At 30.1% G+C, this 19,112-nt stretch overlaps 3 protein-coding genes across 6 annotated transcripts; 1 reads left to right on the top strand and 2 right to left on the bottom strand.

Annotated features, from left to right (window-relative positions):
* Positions 1-1,409: 1,409 nt before the first annotated feature.
* On the top strand, positions 1,410-6,652 carry LOC149888118 (uncharacterized). The gene is made up of 5 exons (XM_090086625.1): positions 1,410-1,817; positions 2,042-2,310; positions 2,497-5,870; positions 5,983-6,221; positions 6,380-6,652. The coding sequence occupies exons 1-5, from the start codon at positions 1,560-1,562 to the stop codon at positions 6,626-6,628; spliced, it is 4,389 nt and encodes a 1,462-aa protein (XP_089942751.1). The 5' UTR covers positions 1,410-1,559; the 3' UTR covers positions 6,629-6,652.
* Positions 6,653-8,404: 1,752 nt separating this feature from the next.
* LOC145189065 (GTP-binding protein Di-Ras2-like) lies at positions 8,405-9,202 on the bottom strand. Its single transcript, XM_080065630.2, has one exon. The coding sequence runs from the start codon at positions 9,200-9,202 to the stop codon at positions 8,540-8,542; it is 663 nt and encodes a 220-aa protein (XP_079921756.2). The 3' UTR covers positions 8,405-8,539.
* On the bottom strand, positions 8,405-19,015 carry LOC149888117 (uS5 assembly chaperone PDCD2L-like). Of its 4 annotated transcripts, none has more exons than XR_016452444.1 (8): positions 17,598-19,015; positions 17,055-17,215; positions 12,754-12,814; positions 12,091-12,145; positions 11,868-11,990; positions 11,555-11,770; positions 10,978-11,290; positions 8,405-9,206 (listed from the first exon to the last, which is right to left on the bottom strand). XR_016452444.1 is itself a non-coding variant. In XM_090087187.1 (8 exons), exons 1-8 carry the CDS (start codon positions 17,676-17,678, stop codon positions 9,183-9,185), a joined length of 1,038 nt encoding a protein of 345 aa, XP_089943313.1. In that variant the 5' UTR covers positions 17,679-19,015; the 3' UTR covers positions 8,405-9,182. The 4 variants fall into 4 exon arrangements, 1 of the variants encoding a protein (XP_089943313.1); XM_090087187.1 differs by having other exon boundaries at positions 12,087-12,145; XR_016452443.1 differs by lacking the exon at positions 8,405-9,206 and having other exon boundaries at positions 10,932-11,290; positions 11,555-11,750; positions 12,087-12,145.
* Positions 19,016-19,112: the final 97 nt, after the last annotated feature.

Raw genomic sequence — 19,112 nt, 5'->3', positions numbered from 1 at the left:
GCCGTTAGCCATTATGTATGTATGTATGCATGTATGTATGTATGTATGTATGTATGTATGTATGTATGTATGTATGTATGTATGTATGTATGTATGTATGTATGTATGTATGTATGTATGTATGTATGTATGTATGTATGTATGTATGTATGTATGTATGTATGTATGTATGTATGTATGTATGTATGTATGTATGTATGTATGTATGTATGTATGTATGTATGTATGTATGTATGTATGTATGTATGTATGTATGTATGTATGTATGTATGTATGTATGTATGTATGTATGTATGTATGTATGTATGTATGTATGTATGTATGTATGTATGTATGTATGTATGTATGTATGTATGTATGTATGTATGTATGTATGTATGTATGTATGTATGTATGTATGTATGTATGTATGTATGTATGTATGTATGTATGTATGTATGTATGTATGTATGTATGTATGTATGTATGTATGTATGTATGTATGTATGTATGTATGTATGTATGTATGTATGTATGTATGTATGTATGTATGTATGTATGTATGTATGTATGTATGTATGTATGTATGTATGTATGTATGTATGTATGTATGTATGTATGTATGTATGTATGTATGTATGTATGTATGTATGTATGTATGTATGTATGTATGTATGCATCCATGCATGCATACTTATTATATGCATAGTATGCGACAAGATGCCCAAAGAGAGAAAAGGATGCTACCGGACCACAAAATCAAAAGAAGCGTTTGTTCAAAAGTGATGAGTCATTAAGCTTTCTTTCATTAATTAATAATTAAATTTAATGCATCCTAGCAATATCTGCAAACATTTTTGCCAATATTTAGATCAAAATACAATAGCAGTTTGATGATGTTGTTTGAATTTGATGGTGTATTTTTGTTTCAACAAGAAACTCAGAAAAATAAAAAATTTGCAATCTGCTCTTGGTTATATAACAACTGAAGACTCCACGGGAAGAAACGGCAGGGTCACATTTTTTCATTTTGAGATAAATCATTATTAAACTTTAAAACCTTTATAGTCTAGTCAAAATAAGCCTAAAAAAGGGCTAACCTGGACAAAATTTGGATATAAATGAATTTGGTATCATTCGAAGCGTAATTTTATCTACTTTAATATATCCAAAATCCACCAAAATTCATTTTGGGCAAAAAAAGTTATAAATATTATTGTTGACCTCACTTTGTAGATTTTTTTTTTTTAAATAAACTAAACCCGTACGACTTGCTGTCAATAAGTTGTGATAATTCAGCGAAAAATGTCGCGATTCATATAATATTTTGTAAAAATATAGTTTAAAGTTTACAAATTATAAAAATGTAAAAATTAATTACATAAAATGCTGACATCATCATTTTTTACTTTAATATCAGCATAGCATGCTCAAAATGCGCTAATTTTTCTTTTCAAATAATATATTTTGTGTACTTGCTAAACTGTAGAGCTGAATGTTGATGTTGTTAAATATTATTTTTAAATTTCATGTTTTAATTTTTGATAAACTATTAAATATACCTTAAATTAAAATATACAATGTTGAACACATTAAAAGAAACTTGTTTGCTTTGCAAAGATAGTGACCTTGCTAATCAAGCGATTAATGTTGGAAGGAAAGGTATTAATACCTTAATTCATTATTCACAAGTACGCAACGATAAAAACCTTGAAGAAGAACTTAAGGAAAGGGACACGGTTGCTGTTCATGTGGCATGCAGGCGTGATTTTACAAATCCGAAAAGAAAAGTATTAAAATGTCAAATGGAAAGCCCTAACATTAAAAAATTGCGTTCAGTAAGATATTTTCGTATTTAGTCAATTTTGTGCTTGTGTCACTGATCCATACAATTAACTATATTTATATATGAATGAGTTACTTTGTTCAACTATGTTCTTTTAGCTGTTTTTTATTAATTCATTGTGCGGTTCTTTAATAACGACATCCCACTTTCTTAAAAAAAGCAAAACAGTAGCTTAATATTTGTATTTTTTTGTAAACAAATTTATTTATAACTTAGACCGACATATTCAACTGGAAGCAATGCTGCTTCATTTGTGGCAACTTAGCATTACCCGATTCTAAACATCGTCATCGTAAAGCCGTAATACAGGTGCGTACAATAAAATTCAAACAAAGTATGCTTAAGGTTTGTGAAGACAGAAAAGATATATGGGCAGTTGAAGTAAAATCTCGTTTGAATTGCTGTTGTGATCTGGTTGCAAGTGATGCTATATACCACTTTGAATGTTATAAGCTATTTTCAACCAGTAGGGTTTCCACCAACAGGTTTTAATTCCAATATATTTTACTTAATTCCAATATATTTTAAATTGCAAATGATAAAGTGATTTGTAGTTTTTCCATAATAAAGTAACATATTGACCAATTCTGACCAAGTTTTGAACTTTTATAATCGTTGTGTGTATATTTATGTTTCATATGCTAATCTAGAAAGTCCTAATATATTTACAGGTCAAATTTGATTGAAACAGAAAAGCCTGGTCGCAAAGAAAGTTCAACAATGGCGGAACACTTTGAAAGGCTTTGTGGTTGGTTTGAGAGTCAAATGGCTCCTGTGACAACTACTGAGTTGCACATTAAAATGGAAGAGCTTGCAAATTCCAAAGATATTTATTCAATGAAGCACTTAAAGAGAAAATTAGAAGAAAAATACAAAGACGACATAATTATTAGCCAAACTGAAGGAAAATCTAATTTAGTATGCTTTAAAGATGCGGCTACATTTATTATTAAAAAATCTAAGGCAGAGAACAAAGATGCAAACGAAGGTGAAGTTATCATTAGAACTGCGGCTAAGTTGATAAAGGCAGAAATTTTAAATCTAAAGTTCAGCACAGAGAATTACCCATCTAAATACGATATTGAGCATCATGAAAAAAGTTTAAGCCCATTGCTTCGCCTCTTCATGAAACAAATTACATCTGACGAACTAAAACAATCTTTCATTGGTCAAACTATAACAAAAGCTATTCGATCGCGGTTTTACGTCCCGCCTTTGCTTTTTGGTTTAGGAATAGAACTAGATCACAAGTTTGCATCAAAATGGCTGACAAATGAGCTATTTAAACTAGGCTTTTGCATAAGTCCATCAGAAATAACACGCTTTAAGCACTCTGTTATGGCTAACAACGATAACATTGTTGAAGGAGTGCTGAATGGATTATTTACTCAGTGGGTGGCAGACAATGTTGATCATAATATCTGCACATTAGATGGTAAAGACACTTTTCATGGGATGGGAATCATCGCTGCTGGAATGATGAACTCTAAAGTTTTGGATAATCTTCATCGAATTAAAAGAATAAGATATGGTTTAAAGGCAGCAGAAATAAATTCTAAAATAAATATTCCGATTTTGTGGTATGACGTTCCTGACACAGCAGCATTGACAAAGATATTGTTCAAGCCCATTGTTGAGCTTCAGTCACCACAGACTTTTTCACTGTCTCTCGGTATTGATCTTTTCTGGCAACGTTCGTTCACTTCAACGGCTGGTGAGAACCGGGCACAATGGAGTGGATTTATGCAACTTCATCATAGTAGTAAATGTCATCCCGGAAAAAGTGAGATATTCATGGCGCCTATCATTAACTTAAACCCATCTGATGAAAACTGCATTTATTCTGCACTAGTTTTTATACAAAACCAAGCGAAATTAATCAATTTACCTACTCTAAGTGTAACTTTTGATCAGCCTTTATGGTTAAAAGCTTACGAAATTGCAAAGTCTAAGCAATTGGATATAGTTATTCGATTGGGAGGATTCCACATCTTAATGAGCTTCCTAGGAAGTATTGGTATGGTCATGGAGGGATCAGGGTTGAATAGATTACTCGAACTTATTTATGCAAGCAACTCTGTCACGCATATAATGACTGGTAAAGCAGTAGCTAGAGCACTAAGAGCTCACTTCTTAGTGGAGTCGGCCTTAATGAGTCTACTTTTTAAACAAAGCCCCAAAGATGAAGCTGATAGTTCTCTAGAAAATATGTATCAGGATCTGGTCCAAGGAAACATGGATTTGGAAGAGATAAACAATAGCAGTGTAGTTATAAGATTCACAAATCTTATTGAAAATTTAAAAATACAGCTTTCCCATTCATCCAGAACAGCAAAACTATGGTTGCAATATCTTGAATACATTAGCATTATCAAGATGTTCATCAGAGCAGAGAGAGCTGGGAACTGGCACGAACATCTGGAAGCCATCAGGCTGATGCTTAATTTATTTGCCGCAACAGGGCATATAAACTATGCCAAAAGTGCTCGGTTATATCTACAATCCATGCACTCACTTAATTCAGAACATCCTTGGCTTTATGAGCAGTACTGTAAATCAGGTTACCATTGTATTAGACGCACAGATCGATATTGGGCTGGTCTTTGGCCTGATTTAGTAATTGAGCAGTGCATGATGAAATCAATAAAAAGCAATGGAGGCTTAACCAGAGGAAGGGGTATGTCAGAGACTACAAGGAATCTTTGGGTCAGTACCTTGCACGAATGCGGAGCAATCCATGATTCCATGTCAACATTGACAAAGCATCGTTTTGAGAGCAGTCAGCAACATTGTGAATCTGGTGAGTCTCGGCGAAAAAGAGATACTAAAGATTTTAAAGCATTAAAGGAGCAGCTCGAGCTGTTTAACCCATTTGAATTTCAACACTCAGGACTTCAATGTATATTTACTGGCCTATGTGCTGATAAGGATGATGAAATCAATTGTGATCAAGCAGAAAATGTGGGTTTAGAGATTCAAAACAGTCTTAATAATATCGCAGTCAATCAAGCAGTTATCAAGCGTTCAAAGCAGGTCAAGACACTTGCCAAATTGATGCCATCTGTTAAAGTTAATGGCGATGCAATCCACTTAGATCCTAATGTTTTGTTCCAAAGACTAATCATGCTAATTGAGAGGGTTGAAAATTTGACTGACTGCTTCGAATATGAATTAACACCGGAGCCCACATCTCTCTTCAAAGATGGATTAATGAGGAAACCAAACAAAGCAGAGCTTGGTAGAGAACTCATTAAGGATTCAACAATTTTAACAGTGAATAATGACACAACCTATATTCTTGACGGCGGAGCTTTGCTGCATCGAGTTTTTTGGAGTCTCCCAGCTACATATTCAGACATTATTGAACAATATTGTACATATATTAAAAAAAAGTATGGTAATCATACTTTAATTATTTTTGATGGTTACAAATCATCCATCAAAGATCAAGAACATCAAAGGAGAGCAAGAAAGTCTATCAACATTGTATTCCAACCAAAAAACCAAGTGAACTGCAAACAATCTGAATTTCTGTCAAACAGCAATAACAAAACTGCTTTGATCAAAGCATTGGTAATAAAGCTAAGAGAAAAAGGTCATATAGTAGCGGAATGCGAAGGAGATGCTGACAGAACCATTGCTACAAAAGGAATTGAGCTTGTACAAAATGGAAAATGTGTTACTATCATAGCTGATGATACAGACATTCTTGTTATGTTGGTTCACATGTGGGATCAAACCATGTGTGAAATTTTTTTGCGCCGCAAAGCTAAAAAAAGTATGAAAAAAAATACGGAAACAATCAGCATAAAGAATGTTACATTAAGTTTATCATATCACATGAAAAAATGTTTGTTGTTTATCCATGCATGGAGTGGATGTGATACTACCTCTGCGTTTTTTGGTCAAGGAAAGATAGCTGTACTGAAGTTTATTGAATCGAATAGTGAGTTCGCTCAATCTTTATGTGCAGTATTCCAAGATCCCTTTGCAACACAAGATCAGGTAGCTAATGTTGGAATACAAGTGGTTTCGAACATGTATGGTATGCAAGACAGTGATCATATTTTTTTTATTGATTTACAATATTGTTTATTTTATAATTATACGTCCATATTGTTTTGCAGAGGTTTGATTTAGCTCAACTATTACTATAGGTGAAAAAAATAAACAAGTCTCGCTAGCACAACTTAGGAAACAAAAATATATGAGAATGGTGGCAACTTCCAAAAAAGGAATTCAGCCAGAACGACTACCACCAACTGAAAGCGCGATCAAGTACCACTCGTTTCGAGTGTATTTACAAATTCAGCAATGGTTGGGAGTCAATATGGATGAAACAAAGTGGGGATGGAGAAGGGAAAATGACGTTTTAGTACCTATAAAGACAGACAAAGTACGTATACTGGAGCAGCAAAATAAACCACAAAAGCTGATTTACTTTCAAAACGGATTTCTTGAAAATACTCATTTTTCAATAAACAATCTAAGTTTAAACCAGCTCCCAACTAAAATTTTAATTAACTTTTCAACTTAAGTATTTTTTTTATTCAGGATCCTGCACCAATTCACATTCTTAATATCATAAGATGCAACTGCGGCACTAATACTAAAACACCATGTGGAAAACAATGCCAATGTCGACGTCATGGAATAAATTGCATGACAGCCTGCGGACAGTGTCAAGGTTTGGAGTGCACAAATGCACCAAAAAATAACGTCAATATCGATGACAGCGAAAATGAATATGAAAGTAGTGAAGATGGAGATGGAAACATTTTTGAAAAAATGTTTGATTTTTGATATTATTTCTAATTATATTGGTTGAGTGTAAAAAGCACTAATATTTAAACCTTAAATGAAAAATTATTCAAAAGTAGTTAAAAATATATTTATTATGAAAGAAAAAATTTCAAAAAAATATTGTAAAAAAACTGCTGACATCAGCATTTAAAAGATTTCTGAAGCACATTTCATTTTTTTAAATTTTTACACATTAGGCTATATCTGCGCAAAATTTCATAAAGGCTAAGCAACTTTATAATAAGTTATTACAACTTATTGATAGTAGACACAACGGGTTTTTTTTGTATTTTCAATAAATTTGAATAAAAATGAGGTGAGCTAAAATAATCATAACTTTTTTTGCCCAATATGGATTTTGGTGGATTTTGGATATGTTAAAGTAGATAAAATTACGCTTCGAATGATACCAAATTCATCTTTATCCAAATTTTGTCCAGGTTGGACCCTAATTTGACTAGACTATTATAAGTTTCGAAGTTTAAGGAAAATTTAGAAAAACTTTAAATATGCATCAAATCATTTATTTGATTTGAGTTCAAATACAAAATATGCTATTATGGTTAGTAAAGCTAGAAAGTGTAAAAAGTCGAAACTTTCAAAATGTGACCCTGCCGTTTCTTCCCGTGGAGTCTTCAACTTAGTCATCATTTAGCCATAAGTTTTGGTAATTAGGTATGAAGTAACAGTAAGTAAAGTTTAATAAGAAGGCAGCTGAAAGACTTTTAACTTTCAAAAAGACTTCCAAACTGTGTGATTTTTATTTATGCAGTGCAAAAGTTTTTTCCACGAGGATTTTTATTCACTATTCCTTAGAATACTTGGAAAAATACATTTCCTGAGATTCCGCTACTAACGCAATATTTTTTTTTTAATCATATTTTACTAATCGTATAGTTAATGAGTCGGGTTTAGATGTTCAAAAATATATCTTAGTTATGTTATGGCAGCCTGATTCACTGAATAAAATGAAGAATCTGATAACCAAAACCCATGGTTAAATGATGACTAAGTTGTTATATAACCAAGACCAGAAAATAAACTCAATAAAATGATGAATAATCTTAATCTTAAAAAGGATTTCCTGAAACTTGGATCTCTTTTTAAACATTTCTTGACAAAAAAAAACAAAAAAAACATCTCTTTCCAACAGACTTTTGATAATAAATCAAAACCCTTTCTCCGTTCCTTTGTAATTAGTTTATGAACTTACCAACAATGCCCAGTTTCATGCAAAAAAGGTAATTCGCCCAGTATTTAATTGGTTTCTTATATGGTAAACTCGTTCGAAGGTTCTTTTATTGCATAGTTAAAGGGAAAAAAGTGTTTAAAAATATCCAGATCCGTTTCCTTTTCTTAAACATTGATTGCAGTAATTGAAATTCATGGGAGCATTCTCAAAAGATTGCTTTCATAGCTTTTAATGATTGCTTCCAATAATTTTAAGTTATTTTTGGTTCTTCCTAAAAAATTTTATTGGTTCTTATTTTAAAGTTTAAAGTTTTTTTAATGGATCTGTTTTTTAAATTTATGGAGACACTTGATTAGAGGGGCTGGAGGAAATAAAACTCAAAATATGCTCACAATATATAATTTAATATATAAATATAAAATAAAAAATTAACATTTTCTGTAAGTCGATAGTGCAAATATTTCAATCAAAATGATTTAAAATAATTATTGAATTCTTTTCTCAAACATTTAATTAGTTTTAATTTATAAAATTTTATCTCGGCTAGTCTAAAACCAAACAATTAAACAGATAAAAAAAAGAAATTTCTTATGAATCAATTTAAATCTCACAAAAAATGGTCACAGTAAAATGCCTACGCTTAAAAAATGAAAAATACTAAACAATCTTCAAAATATCCCAATCCGTTTTGATTTCTCCTACACATTATAATTTTATCATCAGTATATTACACAAAAATTTATTCTTTTCTTCTCTTCGCGTTTTTTAACGAAGTGTTCGATTGAAGTCAAGGATTTTTTAGGAATTATTTTGATGATGTCATCAAAACCCAGCTCAAAAGCATCTTTGACATTCATATTTAATTTTGCTGATGTTATCAAATGTTTAAACTTTAAGCCACCCAACTCTCCAACAATGGTGTCTTGGCACTCCGTCTTCTCATCATTTAAATCAGACTTACAGCCGACTAGAACAACTGGAATAACATCTTTGCGAATTTCGTTTACTTTTTTACACGATGCAATTGCTTCTTTAATGGATACGTCGTTATTTATTTCATAAGTTGCTATGACAATATCAGCTTTTTTAATGTTTAAATCTCTCATAACAGGAAACATGAATACTCCGCATGTATCTATAATGTCCAAGTTTAAATTATAACCTTTATAAACGTAATCCAGATTGTAGCATTCTTCAATTGTAGGAATGTATGTGTCAGTGAATGTGTCGTGAATAAATCGCTTAACTAACGAACTTTTACCGCTTTTCGTTGATCCCAAAATAAATACTCTTCTTGTTTTACGCTGAATTTTTGCGTTCGACTGTGCGGACAGACGTTTTCGATTAAAAGTGAACACGCCATCACAAGAAGCTGTATCCATTATTCTAAATGAAGATCAAGCCTGCTTTTAATTTAGAAAACGATCAGTTGAATATAATCAAAGTAACCGCCAGTATGAAAAGTGAAACTGTATAAACCCTCCCTTAAAAGACATTTGTAAAACTTCTATTTATGCGGAAAAACAAGCTTTTAAATTTGAAAATCGCGACAAAAAAAAAAAAAAAAATTACATTTCGTCAGCAAATATATGAAAAAAAAGTACAATGAAGCACAAGAATATTTAATATCAATTGTTGTTAGTAAATTAACGTGCTTTTCTAAACGGGTTCCTTCGTAAATGAAACGCAACAGTTTCCCTCGTATATCCGAAAGGAATGTGCAGTTATTTTAGCTCGGAAATAAAATGTGTTCTTGCCGATACACTTAGATGCAGCCAATATACATAAATGCTATAAAATTATCGATATTATCTAGCAGTTTGAACATTTGATTGTGTATAATATAGATAATAGTATAAATTACAACATAACATCTTTCTAAACCGAGTTTTTTAACTTTAGTCCAGAACTTCGAAAAAACGCTGTATATACTTGATTTTTAAATAAACTCCGGAAATGGAACCCGGCGAACGAAAAACAGAAAACTTCGCTCCCAACACGTATTAACTAATTCGTACCACACTGTTAGTTGACAAGTGTAATTAACATTACAATTGTCAACTAACAGTGTGGTACGAATTTTTGTATCTTTCTGAATAACTGTCATAACGGACCGCCATTAATTAAAGTTTTGATTTTTCTCTAAATGATAATTTTTAAATAATATTTCAGTTTCTAGATTTGTTCCACTTAATTTTTTGCACTTTTTATAGAGTTCTTTAGTAAAATTTAGGAGCGATCTGGGACCAGTTGTTGCGTACAGTTTTATCAAGGAAAGTGTTTTTTAATGGCCTAACTCGCTCAGTGATGAAGTTAACATTTTGCTGAAATTTTTTCTACTTATGAATATATTAAATATCATTAATCTATTAATAGTTTTATCCTTACGAATTTCATGTTGTCGCAGGAATCGTGATAGATCGCATCTAATTGCAATTCAAGAAAAATGATTTAAGTACCGGAACGAAAAAGGAAAAACGAATAATGCTGTCGGTGTAATTGTAATATTAAAAGGTTCAGAGTTTGCGGAAATTTTAAGAGACGCTTTTAAATAAAAGAAAGTTTAATGGAACAAACCAAAGAAGCAGCCGAAGGAGCTTGGGAAACAATATTTTAGATCCACTTCAAGAAGTTGAGAGCCTTTATATTCCTGCGATCATTCAAGTTCCGTCATATGTCACATGGGGTGAGTTGCAACCAACCAAAAGAAGGAGAGCTTTAAAAACACACCGAAGGAGAAAAAGGATTACATGATTTTCATAGTAAAAATACCTTGAATTGCTAGGTATTTCGATCAGAAAAACTGCATTAGGTAATGACTTATATAAAGAACTAAGCACAAAATTTACAGGAAAACAAAATGACAAAAAAGTGGCCAAAGTCACCCCAGTTGACGGTAACGACAGCTATTTTTCTTATTTTCTGAAGCAGTTAAAAAAAGAATTTGAGAAATCAAAAAATCCAAATGAAAATAGTGCAAAAATGAATTTTCGAACTCAATAACAACAACAACAACAACAAATAATCAAAAACTTTCATATGTTCTTCCTTTTCCCAAGTTTAAGAACTTGGGAAAAGGAAGAACATATGAAAAACAAACGAGACTATGAATTTTACAAAAAACTTATTGAAAACTAACTAAATATATTTACAAGACCTTTGACAATAAAGCCTCGTCGGGATCAGGCTGAATAATTACATATTCTTCTCTTACACCTTCGCCATCATCCCAACATGACCCGCTACACGTAAAAACATACAAACACCCAAAATCCAAACAAACTTTTTCTCTATTTTCTTTAATTGATCGCACTCCATCTATCTCCACTAAGCACGTTGTAATATGAGGCATAAACTGCATTTCAAATACTCGATGTTTATTGCAATAGGGACACGGAGGGATCGTTTCAAACGGTGCGGTCGGAGTAGAAACACTCGACAATATCAAAGGTTCACCATTTCTTCTATATCTATGAAAATCAACAGCTTCATATATTTTTTAAGAAAACAAATAAAAATGAAACTTAATTATGGGAACAAACAAAAAAATTCATTTAAAAATATATGTCGATATTTTGTATTATCGAAATATAACTTATCTGTTTTATATATATATATATATATATATATATATATATATATATATATATATATATATATATATATATATATATATATATATATATATATATAAACACACACATACCCTCAAAGTATTATTTAAATATTTTTACCTCATGCATTGAGATGGTGAGCCTGATATCTTCTTTTGTAAGCGATAAAACGCATGATCACCATGTTTTACACTGGTTCTTTCATAAACTTCAGTGTGGATCTCTGTATTATTCAAACTCACCTGATTAAACTCTTGTGTGACATAATCTTCGTAGAGCTGTTGCTCATGAGAAGTATTTTCTTCAAAGGCTAAATCTGAATCGGACAGGACAAAACTAGAAAAAATGTGTTTACATTAAAAAAAAAATGATGAATAGTTTTTTTTGCATATTTTTGGATCATTCCATTATTAGACAAAATACTATCACTTACACATAAAATGGCTTGAAATAAGAAATAACTAAATTATCTATGGGATGTAAGTTGGTCACAGTTTTAGAACTCTTTGATTTTAAAGGTACAGTAGCATCACAACCAGATGTTGTTTCATCTGAACTTTAAAAATAAGACAAAATACTAAATATTTAACTTAAGATTTTTTAAAATTAAATTAACAAAAAAAAAAACACTATAAGGAAGCAAAATACTTACTTACTAGTTTTGATAGGAATTTCTGATACCCAATCATTTGTGCCCCAATCATCTTGACTCTAGAAAAGACAATTAACAATACATCACTGTATATAATATTGTCATCAACTACACTTTAAACTCTTTTTCACACAGTACAGATTGCAATACACATTTTTTGGTTATTTTTTACAAGTTAAATAAAAATCACACACTGGTTTAATTGCTGATTGGTTTAAGAACTGATAAAATTAAACTGCATTATAGACTTTAAACTTAAAAAGCCATTTGCAACCAATTGATAAAAATCTAGTAAAGCATTCACTTTAAATGATATTCTTTTATTAGAACAAAAATGGTTTTCTAATAGCCAGTGACATGTGATTTCTGTGACATGCTAGTAACATGTGTTTCAGTTTTTATTGATGCAACAACAAAAAACTCACCTAAAAAAAAAAAACAAACACTTTTTGAATATGTACACATTGATTAGAACCTTGATTAACTATGCTAGAGCATAATAATTCATCTAGAGCATTTTTTTATTCCGAAAAAAAACCTGGATAATAACAATAATGAAAACAGAGACAACTAAGTATAAATCATTTTTTAAAAAAACAAAATAAAAACTCTTAGAGCCTCAATAAAGTTAATTGGTGATACTTTCAAAAATATTTAGAATACATACAACATCAGCTGTAGAAACATCAGGAATAACTTCAAGTAATTGACTTCTATATACTGTAGCACTAATGAAAATTGAAGAATATAAGCAATTCAAAAAACATATATACACCTATTTTGCATAAACTAACAAACAAAAACATTTTTTGTTTGGCTTGCTGTTTGTTCAGTAAATAAACACTTTAGTATGAAGTTATTCAAACTTTTCTTTTAACAAAATTTTTTCTTTATTTCATACAATTTATAGAGTCTGACCCTGATTTGGAAGTGCTTTTGTTTACAATATTGTGCGCACCGGGTCATTCCATATGAAATCATCCAGACCGTGACACCCTTACGTCTCAGAATTTGTTCATTTTTTTCTCACTTACAGTCCATATTAAAAAAATAATAACTGCGAAAATTTTAGTTAAAAATACACATGGGATCCAGAGATATTGTCAGTTAAAATAATGCTGACTCAGCATTTTAGTGATTTTCTGAAGCGACTACAAAGCAACTTTGACATATAGTATCTTTATAATGGCTTGGGGAAATTTCCTAAAATTTGGTACCCCAATAGATTTTTACTTGCAGAATCCAAAAGGAGCACTGTCAAGACTCCATTGTCTCAGGAAATGCCTCGTTTATCCAATTTTGTTCAAAATTATTGACTTGTAAATTCATGATTTTTGGAGGTAAAATGAAGGCTGTGGCCCAAAATCCCGAATAAAAAGTTTAAATGTATATCATTATTTTATCTTAGGTCTACTGAAAAAAATTAGATTCATCAATTGTCTCTCTAATACTTGATCAAAATTTGCGTTTTAAAATTGTGTCTTTATAGAAAAATTTAAATTTTGTAACGAAAGCAAGTGAAATGTTTTTTAAAACATTTATTTGAATAAAACATCAAATAGTGTTATTTATTGACTAGTTTAGGACGTTTATAGTCTTAGGCCAAGGGAGGACCAGCAGGCCTCTGACCAGTTCTCCCCCCCCCCATCTCCCTGGATTTTTTTTTTTTTTTTTAATGCATTAAATGATATAATAATAAATAATTATTAAAATTCAATTTAAAGCATAATTTTTTTTTTAGTTTAAGTTTGAGAAACTATTTTTTTCATTATTTACCTCTTATTTTAAAGTAAGCACAGTAAACTAATATCTTTTCACGATTTTAAAAATCATAAATTTTAAAACCAAAAATATTGAAACATTTTTTAAAACATTTTAACAATCAATATCTTTATAGTATTACTTAGTAGATTATTACTAATATAGTGATTGACATAATAAGGTGGACAGTAGAATTTATTTAAACGCTACTCAGCCTTCCATCCAAGGATTTGAAAAAAAGAAAGACAAATTCTAAATCCAAAATAGGTAAATAAAATTACAACAAAATTATTTTAAATGTATTTATCTATTTATTTTTGTAACCAACTGCTTATATTCTCTAAATCTAAATCAGATATGTTTTACATACAACCTGATATTGTTGTGGGTGTAGAATTTAGACATATAACTTCAGAATTGAGCACCCAACACTCATCATTTCTCATTGGCCAAAAGAAGTTTTTACTCGGTCCATGTGGATGCATGAATCTGACTTTTATATCAAGCTCACTTACATCTTCAGCAATCACTACCAAAATCCGTCATAAAAACATGCAATATAATCCTTTTTTTTTAATGTTTAATGAAATCTTTTTATTATGTTTGCTTTTTGGAATGATATCAAATATTTCAATACATGTATCAATACTTGTTTTTTTATGACTTATAGTGTTTGAAGCAATAAGGAATAAAATGATAGAATAAAATGATGATATGTCCTTGTGCCAGGAACTGTTCTTCCACCTAAATATTTACTGCAGAATTTCCAACCTGGGGTTACATAAACATTATTTTGTTGCAAAAATTTCGCCAAGTCTAGGGAAATATTTATATAACCTAAGAAACAAATTTAGTTTTAAGTTTTTAAAATAATTGAAAATATCAAATTTTTTATAAATAATAAAATGTTTTTCTTTTATTTTAATTTCCATATAAACTCTGTTGTAATTAATGTTAGATTATCTTTTATAGCAATTTTTTTACTTTCCATGTGTGTTCCAAAAGGATTGCAACACTTTTTAATTTTTCTCTCAAAATATTTTCCATAGAATTGCTCATGATAACAACATATAACTCTTATTGAACAATATTTTTCCTTTAAATTTGCTCGCCATATTATTACTTCTTGTTTTTCACAAGAAAGATCTTTGAATTGAACAAAACTTTGTTTTCTAGAAAATCCAGTTTTGTGGCAATGAATGTTAAGACTTTTTCTAATTTCACATTTCTCCATATTAAATATGTTTATTATTTATAATACCAACTGCTTAAAAAATACAAAAACAATTAAATTCACAATCATTTTTAAAAAATACAAACAAGGAAAGTGCAACCTTTAAAAAGAACAAAACAAAACATTTGCTTGTTTTTGATATGATAAGAGGTAAGCATTCACCGATTTGAATTGAAATAATAAAAAATAGTTTCTCAAACTTAAACTTAAAAAAAAATTATGCTTTAAATTGAATTTTAATAATTATTTATTATTATATCATTTAATGCATTAAAAAAAAAAAAAGAAATCCAGGGAGATGGGGGGGGGGGGGGAGAACTGGTCAGAGGCCTGCTGGTCCTCCCTTGGCCTAAGACTATAAACGTCCTAAACTAGTCAATAAATAACACTATTTGATGTTTTATTCAAATAAATGTTTTAAAAAACATTTCACTTGCTTTCGTTACAAAATTTAAATTTTTCTATAAAGACACAATTTTAAAACGCAAATTTTGATCAAGTATTAGAGAGACAATTGATGAATCTAATTTTTTTCAGTAGACCTAAGATAAAATAATGATATACATTTAAACTTTTTATTCGGGATTTTGGGCCACAGCCTTCATTTTACCTCCAAAAATCATGAATTTACAAGTCAATAATTTTGAACAAAATTGGATAAACGAGGCATTTCCTGAGACAATGGAGTCTTGACAGTGCTCCTTTTGGATTCTGCAAGTAAAAATCTATTGGGGTACCAAATTTTAGGAAATTTCCCCAAGCCATTATAAAGATACTATATGTCAAAGTTGCTTTGTAGTCGCTTCAGAAAATCACTAAAATGCTGAGTCAGCATTATTTTAACTGACAATATCTCTGGATCCCATGTGTATTTTTAACTAAAATTTTCGCAGTTATTATTTTTTTAATATGGACTGTAAGTGAGAAAAAAATGAACAAATTCTGAGATGTAAGGGTGTCAAAAATTTTTTTTTGTGGATGATTTCATATGGAATTACCCCACCATAAACTCAAAAACTTTTTGAAACTGGTCACATAACCAAAAAAAATGCAAAATTCTGTAATTCTTGTGCACTCTTAAAAAATGAATTTCACAGTCTCTGTAAGTAAAAATATACCTTGTGGGAATGCAAAACTTATTTCACGTTCAGTTCTTAAAGAGCTGTTTTAAGTAAGTCCAGACATAAAAGTAAACTATTGTGCATTTCTGTAACAACTCTTTATTCTCTTAGTTGAAGTGGAAATTATTTGGTAATATCTTAGATCATTAAAAAAAACTGAATGATAAGTTAGAAAAATAGGCTTCATGACAAAAAGGTAAATTTCTGACAACTGTTTCAAAATAAGTAGATTTTTACTAAACAATTCTTCACATGATTTTTAATTTTTTTGTAAAATATATCATATAATTTTGGTTCTAGATCAAAGGAAAAATGATTAAAAAAATATCATCAAATATATTATATATATCAGAACAAATATGTAAGAAATAATAAAGTTGACATTTGGGTATTTTTTTTTTTTCAATTTTTAGCCAGCTCATCTTTATTTGATGATAGAATTGGTTTGGATGTGACAAATGGACGTTGAAAAATTTTCAGTGTTTGCAGTCTGCAGATATTAATCTTTTAAGTCCAATTGGAAAAAGTAAAATATCCATAAATATCCAAACAAAAAATTATGTTGCAAACTTTAGACTTTGGCAAGATAATTCTGAAAAAAAAAAAGTGATTGACATGATTTTTATTGACATGACTAACATGATTTTTTTTTTTTTTTAAATCTGAAATCTTGGTTAAACTTGCTTCAGAATAATCATAAATGTTTTCATCAAAAATGTTTTTTTTTCTGAAAAAGGTTTGCCAAAGTTTAATTTTTAGTTCAGATACTAATCTCTCTAACAGTTTAAGCAATTTCAAGTGAATAATTGAAACACATAAGATTTTAAATAAATGTATAAATAAAGGATCAACCTTCCATGCTTCTTTAAACATTGATTTTTTATACAAACAAATGTGTTCAATGTACGATGATAATTCGATTCTGAAAGGGGGCAATATACTTGTGCTATGTGCCACATAAGTTCACCACAAACTTTGCAGCTAGGATGCTGAGTCCCAGGAATCATCCAGTCCTAAAAAATGGCATTAGTTTTGTTGCTTCAATCAATATTATTATACAAACTAAAATGGTTATTACAGCCATAAAGATTTAAAGGAAAATATCAAATGGGTTGTTAATGAATACTTAGTAACATACACGGGAAAGTAAGAAATACTTCAACATAAACAGTTTTTGCTTTTAAATATTTAGTTTCAAAAACAAAAACCTATCCTGCATGCATCAAACTGTATATACAGAAAAATTATCTGTATATACAGTTAATAATGTCTATTTTCCAATTATGTTTTTACCAACGTTTGTACCACTTAAATATTGGAATGTATCTACTAAAAACAGTACAACTTATTATATCAGTTAAGTTTAAGGAGAATTTTAACAAAGAAAATACACACTGGCAATCCACCAAACTTGTTGCAGCTCCAGTCCACGTTATCAGTAATTTCTTCATCTTTGAAGCCAATAAGTGTACTCATTTTAACTATAAAGCAAAGAACAACTTTCTCAAGTAGTTACGTGTAAGAGGCTCTCATGTTCGGCGTGTTTATCCAACCACAGGTAAAAATCTACGGGGCCGAAGAAGGTAAATACAGCTTTATTTTACGGCAAATGGAGTTTCTGATATTTTTTTATTTCTGTTTACAAACTTCATATTTTCCCTCCAAAAAAGCATATAATTATGATGAGTTCGGGAGTGGGGGTATAGGGGTCTTTGAAGGCTTTAAACTTTTACTTCCTGTCAACATACTAACTTTCATTGTTACTCCAAAGGCGTCTCCACCTCAACAACAAATTTTAGCTTAACAAGCCATTTATTTACCGCAAATTAGAGACTGTAAAATTTAATTTAAAACAGAATTCTAAGTAGTTAAAACTATTTTTGGTAATAAATTTCTTTATTCATAAATTATCTTTTAAAGATTTTTGAAAAGTAACAAGTAAAACTTTGTAAAAAAACTAATATTTCTCCTTCTTTATATAACCGGCAGTTATTGTGTACTATAAACTTCGGCGCCGTTAACAAAAATAAGTAATTAATTAGATGCCGTGATTAAATCATTTATGCGTAAATAATGAGTAAACAGATTACATATTTGTGATGTTGAAATGGGGTGAAATAATTTTGAACGACTGTACTGTATTTCACTTATCACATTCAGTTTTACTTTAACTACAAACCATTTTATCAAACTTTGAAACAAATATAAAAAAAGAAACTAAAAAAGAAATTTAACTCTACAATGTTGACAGACACCAAAACATACGATATGAAGCATCAGATTTCACAGAGACGCGCTCTCGCAGCCTTTAAGGAAATTGGATCTGTTTATACTCTTCATCATTCAAGAATTAAGACGCAAGCAGCATTCTTCCCCTTTTGACATTGTAGCTACAATCAAGATTAGACTTAGACTAAGTTTTCTGGTGTCTTGCCATAAGTGCGGCATTAAACCAAAGGTTTCTGACTATCTAATGAACTGAGAAATATTTGAAACCAAAGTGCATATTTCCTTTCTAATTTTCACCTTTTTCAATTAAATATACTTCTTTTTGTTCAAGATATACATTTATCACAATAAGACATGTTTATCATCTTTATCTTTTTAAAGATGTGACGTAAGCTTCTTTTAGATTTTCATTAACCCGTAAAATAATCTGAAAATAGTTACTTTTCATAAGGTCTTGGTAAAAGTTTACTCAAAAACTATGTCCCTTTTTTGAATAAACTTATATTAACCTTAAAAAATAGTTTAAAAATCTCTAGCAAAAAAAGAAACTTTTAACTTTTAAACCAATTGGAAAAAAAGCGTGAAAAGAAGATGTTTTTTAAAAGTCCTATAAGGACGCTTTGAAAATCACATGACTAGTAATATATTTCAAAAGACTCTATTCACTCTTAATAATCTAAC

This window comes from Hydra viridissima, unplaced genomic scaffold (genome assembly GCF_058129835.1).
Source record: "Hydra viridissima isolate aposymbiotic clone 2 unplaced genomic scaffold, HvirCarnegie_v1 scaffold_5, whole genome shotgun sequence".
Classification (NCBI taxonomy): domain Eukaryota; kingdom Metazoa; phylum Cnidaria; class Hydrozoa; order Anthoathecata; family Hydridae; genus Hydra; species Hydra viridissima.
This window is presented reverse-complemented; position numbering and strand designations above follow the sequence as displayed.